Source organism: Balaenoptera musculus, chromosome 4 (assembly GCF_009873245.2).
Source record: "Balaenoptera musculus isolate JJ_BM4_2016_0621 chromosome 4, mBalMus1.pri.v3, whole genome shotgun sequence".
Taxonomy (NCBI): domain Eukaryota; kingdom Metazoa; phylum Chordata; class Mammalia; order Artiodactyla; family Balaenopteridae; genus Balaenoptera; species Balaenoptera musculus.
Genome location: NC_045788.1, coordinates 34,099,185 through 34,112,448, shown reverse-complemented (window position 1 = coordinate 34,112,448; position 13,264 = coordinate 34,099,185). Strand labels below are relative to the sequence as shown.

At 38.6% G+C, this 13,264-nt stretch overlaps 1 protein-coding gene across 6 annotated transcripts in view; it reads right to left on the bottom strand.

Annotated features, from left to right (window-relative positions):
- The window catches only part of ARHGEF26 (Rho guanine nucleotide exchange factor 26), a 159,478-nt gene that overhangs the window by 77,054 nt on the left and 69,160 nt on the right, over window positions 1–13,264 (bottom strand). For all 6 annotated transcript variants that reach the window (XM_036849635.1, XM_036849637.1, XM_036849636.1 and 3 more), the window contains exons 7-9: window positions 8,019–8,171; window positions 5,040–5,169; window positions 1,220–1,294 (exon numbers count right to left, since the gene is read on the bottom strand). In XM_036849635.1, the coding sequence (XP_036705530.1) occupies window positions 1,220–1,294; window positions 5,040–5,169; window positions 8,019–8,171 (358 nt within the window). The remainder of the gene's footprint in view (window positions 1–1,219; window positions 1,295–5,039; window positions 5,170–8,018; window positions 8,172–13,264) is intronic.

Here is a 13,264-nt window from a genome sequence, read left to right as displayed (position 1 = left end):
ACCAAATTACATGTCATTTGCCAGACCATTTATTAAGTTTTCCTCCTTCTTTGGTACATTTTGTTCTGTTTTTCAAGTCTCCTCTGTCGGTTCCTTTTCCCTAAACAAGATGAAGTCCGGTGTTCTTCACAGTTGCACTTCAGACTCACTAACTACTCTTCTTATTATACACACTCCCGGGTACTTTCATCCATTCTCCCGGCTTCAAAAATCATCCCTAGGCTGACGATCCACAAATCCATGTCTCCAATTCAAGTCTCTCCACTGAGCTCCTGACTTGGATGTTCTATAGGAATCTCAGTTCCGACACATTCTAAATGGAACTCATCAGCTTCTCCCTCTGTTCCTACTGTAGAGATAAACAAGAGCATCCAAACGGTTGCACAAGCCGGAGACTATTTTCCTTGATTTCTGTCCGCAAATATGCCCACCCAAACACTCTCCATGCCTACCTCCCCAGTGTTGTAGGTTTGCTTCTCTCCATCTTACTATCGCATCAGTACAGGCCCCTATCACCTGTAGCCTCATCAACTACAAAGGCCTCATCATTGGGGCTCATCCCCACTGTCTCCTTCACAGCACATGAATTTATAGCTTCCACAGTATCCTAGGATAAGGTCCACGATTCCCTAACATGGTTCCTCAGTGCTCTCTCTCCCGGACTGGGCTCTCGTCACATGAAGAACATTCTAGTTCTCCAAATTCTATAAGCACGTTCCTGTCTTTGGGCACATGTTTATAGAATTTGGAGAATTCAACAGCTACTCTTGCTTCAGGCTTCAGCTTCAACATTACTATGTTCTTCCCTCTTACGTCACTCATCATCCTTTACCGTAATTCTTATTTAATGTCTGCCTTCCTCTTTACACAGCACATTCCACGAGGGCAGTAACCACCAATGTCTTATTCATCCCCATATTTTCAGGGGCTGGCATTGTCCCTGGCACTGTAGTAGATACTCAATAAACACTTACTGAATTCAGACGCCAAAAGAAAATGAGATATCTAAAGGGCCTTAAGACAAGACTGTCTGAAACAGTAAAAATACCCGTTTCATTTGAGTACAGCAAACATTGCTTTGATTTTCAGCTACCTAAAGAATGGTGTGCAAATGGCTATGAGAATCTACCAGTTTTCAGCATCCAACTCAGACATGTTCTCTTCAGAGGGATCTGAATGGGTGATCCCATTACTGTGTAATGAGCCCCTCAACACTTACCTTGCTTACTTCCTTTAAGGCCCTTTTGCAGACTTCATACTTTGAAGAGTCCTTAGGTGTCTTTTGACAGATAGTCTGCAATCAAGTAAAAGAAGAACAAAATCAACTGATTTGTTGTACTAAGTAAAACAAAACCAACGTCCAGTCATAGAGTCTTACTTGTAGCAAACTTAACAATCCTGAACACAATACTATGGATGAGTCTGAAGATGACATTAAAATCCGATTACAAAACTAGGAAATAGTCTTTAAAAGCACAGGATCCATGTTAATCCAGAGGATAGTTAAATAAGAGGATAGACTTCAGAGATGGGTGAACCTGGTTTCAAATTCCAGATCTGCTCCTTACTAGCTACTTGACCTTGGGCAAGTCACCTACCCTGCCTCTATAAGCCTCAGTTTCCTCATCTGTAAAATTGGGATAATGCTCCTCATCTGTAAAATTGGGATAATGCAATTACATCACAAGGTTGTTACAAAAGTTAAATGATAATGCATGCAAAGTTCTTTATGAATACCTGGCATACAGTAGGCTCTCAATGAATGACAAAATTAATGATCACCATCATCATCATCATTATTATTAGAGCTTATTATATTTGTAGATGATATAATGTGAATAAAAGGATCAAAAAAACGGCTGCTGGATTTTCTCTTGATATGTTTACACTGCTATTTTTGCAATGGTAAAATTGAGTTCAAAGAAGGTCAACTGAAGGTATACTGAATTATGTAAAACTTTTGAAACTATACCCATTCAAAGCCAACAGAACCGTTTCAACTGTTAAAAATGTTCACCTCAATTAACAAGCTTAACTAAATCTCCAAATGAAGTAACACTGAAGAGACCATGTTTTAGGTACATTTAGATTCTGCCCAGGTGGCCAGATTCTCACACATGGGAAAAAGATTAGGGCAACAGGCATCCAGCAGAGGTGGAAGATATTAGGAACTAGCAAACCACTGGTACCTTAAATGCAGACGAGCACCAAGTCTATAAATCCAAAAGTCAGGTGTCAGGATTGTTACGTGTGATATGTGAGAAGCACAGAGTGTACCATGGATGGATTTATATTAATGGTTCTCAAAATTTTTTGACTATGACCCACTGCAAGAAATACTTTTACACTGCAACCAGTAGACATGCACATAAAAATGAAACAAGTTTTTTATGAAATAATATTTAACCACATTATGAACGATTATATATCATATACCACATGTTCTATTCTATATTCATTTTTTAAAAACACTGCTCATGATTCAAAAATCAATTTCATGACCCACTAATGGGTACAAAAGCAGTTTGAAAAATACTAATGTTTGTCTCTGGGAGCAGGCATCCTGAGTCCATAGTTTCTTTGCACACTTCAATTTTAGGTAAAATTTTGCACACCGTGAATTTTCTAGGGAGAATGACTACAGCTTTACTCACAATCTCAAAACAGTCTCTGACCCCAAAAAGTTTAGAGCCTACTGGGCAATCATGGCATAAACCTCCAACATGGTACCTACAACATGTATATATATACATGTATATATACAACATGTATATTAGATTTTGTGAGTCCCAATCTATCTAAGCAAATTCCTCAGAATCACAAAGGGAGAGAATATAAAAAGAGGCTCTGAGATCACAGAATATACAGAATCTAAGGAAACTCGGCTAAAACGTGTTTTCAGAAGAAGAAAAAGAAAGAATCCTGAAAATTCATAACATTACTAGAAATGTTACATTTAGAAAACAACCATTTCTTGTTAAAAAATAGTAAAGTTTGAAAATTAGTACTTTCCTGTATGTGTCAAAGTTTCATTATTTCTATGAAAGTCTTATTAGGCTCAGGAAATAAACCCTTTTAGAGCCAAAATTTAGTTTTGATAACCTGGCTTCATTCTATTCTTAGACATGATAAATACTGATTTTTAAAAAATCAGAGCTAGATTCACGAAACTGCAAGTTTCCCAATATTTACAAGGAGAGAAGTTCCTAAAACACAGGGAACGGACAAGGAAGGGTGTAAAGGGAGTAGACTGAGGTGGCCTTGGAGCGCAGCAGGTGCTGTGAATTCTGAAATGACAGCTGAGCCTTCCCCTCACCATGCAGCAGAGCCAGCAAAGTGACCATGATCACACGCTTTCACTCGTTTCTAAACTTCAGTGCTTCTTTAGAATAGCTCTTAGAATTTATAATGGAATCGAGAAAATGGGATTTATTTTGTAATCTTACTTGATTGTCATTTTTTGCTTTATTTTTACCCTATATTTTGACTTGTAAAAAGCAAGTATGTCAAAACTGACGTTATATTAATATTTTAATTATTATTATATTAATATATTAATATTAATATTATCCATTGTAAAGTAGAACTATGCCAAAATATTTTAATTTGATCAAAAAGATACTCTTTGAGCTACCATATGATCCAGCAATCCCACTCCTGGGCATATATCCAGAAAAGACAAAAACTCTTAATTCAAAAAGATACATGCATCCCAATATTCATAGCAGCACTACTTACAATAGCCAAGACATGGAAGTCACCCAAATGCCCATCAACAGACGACTGGTTTAAGAAGATGTGATACATAAAATGGAATATTATTCAGCCATAAAAAAGGATGAGATAATGCCATTTGCAGCAACATGAATGGACCTAGAGATTATCATACTAAGTGAAGTAAGTCTGACAGAGAAAGATAAATATTACATGATATCACATAGGTGGAATCTAAAAAATAATACAAATGAATCTATATACAAAACAAAGGACTCACGGACACAGAAAACAAACTTATAGTTACCAAAGGGGAAAGGAAGGCAGGGGAGGGATAAATTAGGAGTTGGGATTAACAGATTACATACTACTATATATTAAATAGATAAGCAACAAGGAGTTACTGTATAACACAGTATATATCTTATAATAACCTATAATGGAAAATAATCTGAAAAAATACGTATGTATAAAACTGAATCACTTTGCTGTACACCTGAAATTGTGATTTACACAATATTGTAAATCAACTATACTTCAATTAAAAAAAAAAAAAAGACACTCTTTGCCCCTCTAGCTGGATGGCAGTCATGTCGGGCCGCCCCGTTCTCTCACAGATGCCCCCGCGGTTGCAGCCCAGCCTGCGTGCAGCCCTCCTGAGCTACCGTCTGGCTGTCCTCCCAGCTGTGCTTCCCACCTGGCAGTCTCAACTCTTCTCCCAGCCACATCTTACCACTATTCGAAATCACATACTTGTTTTCTTCGTGCATGTTTCCTAACTTGTTTTCTTCGTGCATGTTTCCTAAGATAAGACGGATGCCTGGACTTTCCTCACTCATTCTGAGCGATGCAAAACAGGGCAGGTTTATGCCCTGTGACGCTGCAGAGGGCCTCCTTCCTGTGCGAAATGGAAGCACCTCATCATCTTGGAATGTGACAGGGAAGGGATCTTAGTGGTCAACCAGAGGAAACTGAGGCCCAAAGAGATTAAGTGACTTGCCCAAGGTCACGGGCCTAGTGGCTCAGCCGGAAAAGGAATCCGGGACTCTTGACTTCAAGAAGTCAATATTCTTCCCATTTCAAAAAATGTTAAGTAAATGAGGGATAATCTAACTTCTTCAGAGTGACCCCACAAGCCTAAGTTGAAGATAATTTCCAAAGATATTAGACACAGGTGGGACTTTCCAAACAAATAGCACCTTCTCACTTAATTGGGGGATTTTATAGAAGGGATATAATTTAAGTGGGGTAAGAATAATTTTCTTAATCGGACTTGAGGCAGCACAGCTATCCACAGAGGAAAGAGATACCAGATTACAGCTTACATCCATCAGCAGGGGAAGGCGGGTCACCCTCTGCATGGGGAGAATGAGAAAAGAGATCATGGGTAAGTTCCTACAGTCTTCGTGGGACTCGATTCGGGACAAAACTTCCTTAAAAGATGGGTTGGTGGCTCTGAGGAAAAACAAAGAAAGACAAAACTTCAAAATACTTCCCCTTCAAGTTAAGAAGTAAAAATGTATAATAAAATATTGTGATAAATTCGTATATTATCAATGATTTTTAAATATAGAAACAACATAAACACATGATTACATAGAGAGACATGGATGGCTTATCTGCCTTTTACAGTCAAGACTGAATATAAGATATAAATTTAAGGTAACAATATGAACAATAAGATGAAAATGTATGGGCTAGAAATTTTTAGAAGTAGGAAGTAAACTAATGAAGAAGCAATGGTATCATAATGGTGAATGTATACATTATAAATTAGTATACACACTAGAACTCATATCTGATAATCTATAAACATTCCATTTAAAAGATAACACATGTTTTAAGCCACTTCTCTAGCCCGAGATAATAATCTAAGAAAGAAATGTCAGACTGGATTTACTTACTAGGAGGCTTTTGGACTTTTTCAAAGCTTCTAAGACAGAAAACCTTCTGACCATGCCAGCCAGAATATTCCTCCTCTCCCAGTGACATTAGAACAGTGTTAATACTGCCAGAACATTTTTACAGAATTTAGCAAGATACACCGACATAAAGGATCTCATGTGGAACCACCCTATAACTTTCAGGGAAGGCCAAGAGGGGATTCCAGGAAGAATGGAGTCTCAGAAAGGTCCCCAACTTGCCAAATAAAAGATCTAGTATTCAGTAAAGATAGAAGTCAAACCGAGGTCTTCTGACTTTCAGTGGGTCCCTGACACTGCATCTCTCACTCTGTCACCTCACTTCACCCCAAAGGGAGCTCTGAGGAGTTCCAGGGTGACTTGTGAGGAGGTGGTGGGGAGGCAATGGCCCTTGGATTCTGTAATCCTCCCGTAATCCCATATTGAGGGGTGGGGGGAAGGCCAAGAAGCAGGGTAGTGGCAATTGTAACCTTTTTTAAAAAAATATACTTTGAAACTTGGATGACTGGGTTCCAGGCTGCTAGAAATAAATTAGGAAATACCCAGAAGAACAAAGTAAAAGAAAGAACACAGAAAGGTTTTAATCTCATTTTCTTAAATTGAGGAGTTTTAGGTTTCCTGCTAGCTTTGAAAAGATTTTTAGGAAGTTAAAAAAAGAAGCAAATTCTAAACCAGTTGCATATTTAAATTACTTAGGCCCCAGGCCTCCCCGACCTCCAAAGATTCTGATGAAACAGTCTAGGATGCACCCTGGGCATTGTTTGTTTGTTGGTTTTCAGATTCCAAAGGGCAACTGAAGTTGAAAAGTCACGGCCTTAAATGTAAATTTACATCAACTGCAACAAAGCTTCTGAAAACACAGCTACTAATTTCCATGTGAAAGTGCCAATGATGATATCGTTGAGCTAATTTAAATAAAACCTTTATTTTTAAAGAGTTACATAAAGTACAGCAGCACCTATTCGCTTTTTTTTAAATCCTGCAAAACAAAGTGAAATTCAGCTCTAATTCCAGATTTTGTTTTCACACATGTAACTTGGATTTTCCAACAGTTACAGAGTAACCTTTACATCAGCAGTTCCCATGGGGGATGGAGGGGAGTTTAGGGAAAGTGAGAGTTGTGATTCTCCATCCCCTACCCCTGCAAGGGATATCGGGCAATGTCTGGAGATGTTTTTGTTTATCACCACTGGGGTGTCATGGTGCTATCAGCACCCTGTGGGCAGGGGCCAGGGATCCTGCTAAACATGCTACAATGTACAGGGCAGTTTCCACAACAAAGACTAATCTAGGACAAAATGTCAGGAGTGCCTACAAACCCTGCTTTGTACTAATAGCCTCCTTTGGGGTTGGCAGCTGTGGGTTTTCCACCCTGCCTGTAGGAGATTTTAATGAGAATGTGGAGGGGGAAGGGGCATAATCAGCCCTTCTCACCAACTTGGGGGCTGTTTCTCCAAGCAGCCACCAGGCGATCCTCACCATAGGGTCTCACACATTGCATAGAAACTGACCTGGGTTCCATGCTGCCGTCATAAATGCCACGACTCACAGGAGGGGAGGAGAATGATAATAGCCAGTCAGCCCTCAAACTGAATTTACAGCAATGTACAATTGCACTGCCAAATAGATAGCCCCTTGTGATAAACAAGCCCCCGACCCCAGCAAGAAGGCAATATAGACATTACTGAGCCATTGCTGACTCTTTTAAGGATAGAGATCACAAAATGCTCAGTAACCTAAATAGACAAAGGGAAAAAGTATGGGGGGAAATTTAAAGTTTAATTCTTTTTTGTTTCATAGTTAAAGCCTTTAAGAACTTTTTTTAAAAACTGCCTTCCTTCAGACCTTCCCCTGCTCTCCTTACCCCTAACTACCCGGAGGGAGAAAATCAGCAATTCCTATAAACAACTGAATAGAGTTGTCATTTGAATGGAGGAAGATTAGGATACTTGAGAAAGCTTTGGCTCCTAGGCACTAGTTCAACCTACTCAAAAGCTCCATCTTGGCCTCAGGCTACTTAATGGCCAGATAAAGGCTTAGGGAACAATCTTTTCACCATTTAGAATGATAATCACTGATCACCAGCCTTCCCACCCCCAACCCCGTGTCTTGCAGCAATTAAAAAAAAAAAAAAAAGAAACAAGGAAAACAGCAACAAACTATAATTTCATAATTGCTTTAGAGATAAAATTCTCCACAAACTGGATTTTTCTAATCAAATGCCCTCACCCTAAAAGCAATCCTCTTAAAAATTTCTCCCTGGAAAATAAATCATCAGGAGGCATTTCTAAATATAATTTAAGAGATCCATTAATTTCAATCTATGTGACCTAATTAGAACAAGATTAGATCATTAAAACTGTAACATTCAATATTGCTTACAACAATTTTTGTAACGTCCGCTGTTGGTAGACTTCATTTGTGCAGTATTTCACATATGGGTCAAATGTGGATGATGTGTGTTTTTCCACAATGTCACTTATGTCATCTATGAAGATATTATTCTGATGTCTTTCTTCCAACTCTGTAAAGAATCTGAAAAAACAAAGAAAATCATTTACACTTTCTTCTGTGTGCTTTAATAGACAACAGATCATCCTCATGTAATACTATTTTACGTACAGTATAATAGTATTTGAAAATATCAACAGTACTCGGTACCAAAAAATACAAGAAAAAAACTATAAAATAGTCTAGATTTAAATCTATCATATAAACACCTTATTACTTCGTATGGTTGGCTTAAAACATTAATAATCCAGGGCATTTCTGTGCTTTCAGGTATATTTTAGAATGCACAGATTTCACTATTTTTCAAGAATTCCCTAGATACTAGGAGGGGGGCAGGGTTCATGCTTACACATTTTACTGTATTGAAAAGCATATGAGCAACACACCTAAGTTAGTGCCTGAAAAATAGGAGTGAAACAAACCTAGTTCTGTGTCCTTTCTCTCAAAATAAAAATAATCATATCATTTAAATCTAATACATGACATTTAAATGACTTTGTATATAATTGAAGATTGCGATTTAGAGTTGCTAGTGTGTGTGTGTGTTGTGTGCACTTGCACACACGTGTATTGTGTCTAGTCCAGTTAAAATTAAATTTCAGATAAACAATGGATAATTTTTTAATACAACCATGTACAAATATTGCATAGGACATCTTAGATGTCTTGTACTTTTTTCTGGCAACCTTAGATTGCATCCAATTTTAACAGAACATCAACTCAGGTATTTGAAACGGAGGGTTCTTGCTCAGAATGTGGTCCAGTGACCAGCAACATCTAATGGCTCATCAGAAATGCAGAATCTCACCACCTACCTCCCCCAATCTGAACCTGCATTTTCTCAAGATTGCCTGATGCTGTGAATGCACACTAAAAATTGGGAACTTCCCTAGAGCACACCTACTGAGCAAGTTCAGAGCAGCAGGAAAATCTTGATAGAAATAACTATCACACGGGACTAGAGCATTTTCTTTAAAAGTGTGATGAAGGTGAAACCAACAATAATGCCTAATGTTGACTTCTGGAATAGTAGTACAAGGGAAGGTTAGTTTTCCATAAGCCCTTTAGCATTTAGCACATCATTGCTCCTTACAGTTTTCTGGGTGGACTCCATAATATAAAATTCAAGGCACACAGTGAATGAGACAACAGAAATTTATATGAGATGATTAATAGTAAACACAGGCTAACATTTTCTCACATTTATATCTCAGTTCTTTTCAAAGAAAATCCTGGCACTCAAATAAAAGAATTAAGAGGTCTTATTTTTATAAATTTACATGTACATTAAACTCATTTTAATGTAAATTGTATTAGCTTGTCATCATTATCTATTCTATTTTTAAAAGTCTCCATGGGAGCTTAAAAGACAAAGAAATGCATTTTAACTTCCTAGAAGAATAAATTTATTTATATTCTGGGTAAACACCTACATTTTTATAGCCTTTAAAAGGGACTTAGGGAAAATAATCAATATGGTTCCCATCTACATGGCCTCATCATCCAAGCCCCTTGTTTAAAACAGCAAGAGGAGCAACTGAAAGCACACTTTGCTGGACTATTTGGCTTTCCTCCCAATGGGATCAGGGTTCATACACACAGTTCCTAGACAGCAGGTCAGAAAAACACATCTATGTTTCAAAACTCAGCCAGTGGGGCTTCCCTGGTGGGGCAGTGGTTGAGAATCTGCCTGCCAATGCAGGGGACACGGGTTCGAGCCCTGGTCTGGGAAGATCCCACATGCCGCAGAGCAACTAGGCCCGTGAGCCACAACTACTGAGCCTGCGCGTCTGGAGCCTGTGCTCCGCAACAAGAGAGGCTGCGATAGTGAGAGGCCCGCGCACCGCGATGAAGAGTGGCCCCCGCTTGCCGCAACTAGAGGAAGCCCTCGCACAGAAACGAAGACCCAACACAGCCATAAATAAATAAATAAATAAATAAATAAATAAATAAATCTCAGTCAGTGACTTCATGTCACTTTGTCACTCTGAGTTTATTAAGATTCGAATAAAATGTCAAACCCTCTCCAAAGTTTCAGAATTTCAAAAACATCCAACTTCAAACCCTATACAAACAAAAACCATGTTTCTTAAAGAATATTTTCTATCTAGACTGGTCCCTGACTTCAAGAAATGTGTGATATATTAAGAAGGTAAGAATGATAAACGTAAATGATATAGGAAGAAAAAATGCTTGTATAAAACTAATTACATGTTGGAACATATATGCGTAAGGGTGCTGGTGGCAGTATCTTTTTTTAAATTATATGAACTATATATTTTTCATTCTGGTAAAATATACATTTTAACCATTTTCAATGGCTTTAATTACATTCACAATATTGTGCAACCATCATCACTATTTCCAAAATACTTTCCTCACCCCAATCAGAAATGCTGTACCCATTAAGCAGTAATCCCCCATTTCCCCCTCTCCCCAGCCCCTGATAACCTCTAATCTACTTTCTACCTCTATGAATCTGCCTATTCTATATCTTTCTGGAATCATACAATATTTGTACTTTTTGTCTGGCTTATTTCACTTAGTATAATGTTTCCTAGGTTCATTCATGTTAAGGGATATACCAGAACTTTTTCCTCTTTATGACTGAATAATATTCCATTGTAGGTACATACCATAATTTGTTTATCTATTCATCTGTTGATGATGGACACTTGGGTTGTTTCCACCTTTTGGATATTGTGAATAATGCTCCTGTTAGCATTCCCATACAAGTATCTGTTTGAGTTGCTGTTTTCAAATCTTTGGGACATATATCCACAGGTGGATTTTCAAGCTCTCTGACTCTGCCACTAACAGTGTATATCAAGAAATGATAGTATAAAACCAAGAACCAATACAGAATAAGCTGAGTTACATGCCAAGGAAAGATTATTTCCTCAAATGAAGGTGGAGTAAGAAATGATCATTTCCCTCCTGACATTCAGAGTTGAGTGGCCCATGGGAGGCATGGAACCAATTAATTGTGATACAGGACTTATTAACAGAAACATACAGTGAAAAGCACAGGGCAGGGTGACTGGTGGCATGAGGTGAGGAAAGGGGTGAGGAGTCATCAGGGATGAGGATGGCAATACGGGGAGAAGGGGGGCAGAGCACTGCAGGCAGGGACACAACGTGGGCACAGGCATGAATCTCGTTGGGAAAACTGTGGGGTTCAGAGAGGCGAGGTGTCGACCACAGGAGGAACAGGGGCAGAGAACAAGGGCTGCGAAGCAAGCGGGTCAGAGCTAGACTATAAAGGTTTCACTGTCTACTGAGGAACGTGGGCTTAATCTATGCTATGGATAAGGAGAACCTGCTGGAGATGCTGAAGCCATCCAATCAGATGGAGACAATTGAGACAGAAGTGGGGAAAGACAGACCATAAGCAGGCCAGTGAGATGCTAATCTGGGCAAGTGAAAATAAAGCCTTGGCAGTGGGAAATCAAAAAGGGAGGACACATTAGGGTAATAATTTGGTGGGAAAGTTAACAGAATAGAGAAACTCATTAGATGGAAAAGTCAAGGAAGACATGGTGGTTTCTAGTCAAAGTTTCTAGCTGGGCATCAAGGTGGGTCATGAAACCATTCATGTAGACAGGGACTTAGGAGGAAGGGGGAGAAGCAAGAAGAAAAGAGTTTAACTTTCCCTGAAAATATACATGTGTGAGAATTCAGAGCCACAGGAATTCTAGGTAGTATGTAATCAGGACAAGTTCATTTTTAGCTGGTTTTCATATAAATGCAAAATATTTGTAATTTCTTTTAGCTCCAAGTGTCATTTAAGAAAATGTTCAAAGAAAATGGAAAAAATAAGAAACCATTCATACGGTCATTATCATGTAAATCTAGGAAATAAATATCTTAGAGGCAAAGATCTCTTCCAATTTCTTGTCTTCAGCTAACTGCTACAGTCTGAGGAATGCAACTACATGACCAAAAACAACAGTAACTTGGCATTTCCCAATGAAAAGGAAAATTCATTTATCTCTATAGAAGGTTTGCCAAAGTACAAGATTAAAAACAAAACACTAATGAAATATCTATGCTACCTATTTTAATATAATATAAACGAAGCCACCCATCTTTTATTTAGACATTGGCATAATTAAAACATAATCCAAAGCTTTCTATGTTAAATTATATTGGTTATTTTTGGCAAATTTGCATATTTTACTAAGTGCGCTGAGCTACAAACAGGCCAAGAAAGTATTACTAAAGAATGAGGTATTATTTCAATAACCAAGAAAGCTGGAGATCCAAATGAAATCTGAAGCAAAAAGAAAAGCATTCTGGTTCCCTAGATGAAACTTGAATGAGTCTGTGAAGCAATTTGGCTTACTTGAAGGATAACTTTTTAATGGAAATCTACTTCAGCCCAATGAATTTTTTTTTTCTGGCACAATACCTTCATTATTTCCTCTCTGTAGCATTACCAAAATGATCATGTTTTACAACCAATCATGTTACACAACCTTTCTTTTTTTTTCCCCACCAAAATTCTAATGTCATCGCTAACGTCTAGATTTTGAGAAACCTCTGATGGACCAGGAAAGGCCTCCTGGAAGCACTGCCTCTTAACCAGAAACCCAGGTTAGCCCTGTTTGACTGTTGACTCACCATCACCAGCATCCGGTGGCTCTGAATTCTCACAGATGCATACTTTCAGCTGTCTATTTGTCCAAAGGAAAATTAAACTGCTTGCTTCTTGCTTCTTCTCCCTCCACCTAATCACACCCATACTTCACATGAGCACTGCAAATGACTGCAGCCTGCCCGGGTGAGCTCCTTGGCTATGCAGAGAAAGGTCAGACCACCAAGAAACACAAGGGCAGCCTCCCAGGAGGTGGGGACTTCAAGATGAGAACTACACGGCCATGTTTGAGGAGCTTGCTCAAGGCCTGTAACCTCTCCTCTAATATTTCCTAGAGCTGCAGGGACTGGATATTCTTTAGGCTTTTTGTGGTTGCTTTATCAAGTGATGGTCTTAAAGGTGGCACTGCATTTTCAGGGAAAAAACAAAGTCAACAGTGATGTAGCCGCTTCTGATACACTCAGCACATATACTTTTGCGAGCATCACTTTCTCCCTCCCGTAGTAGGCCAAAAAGACCT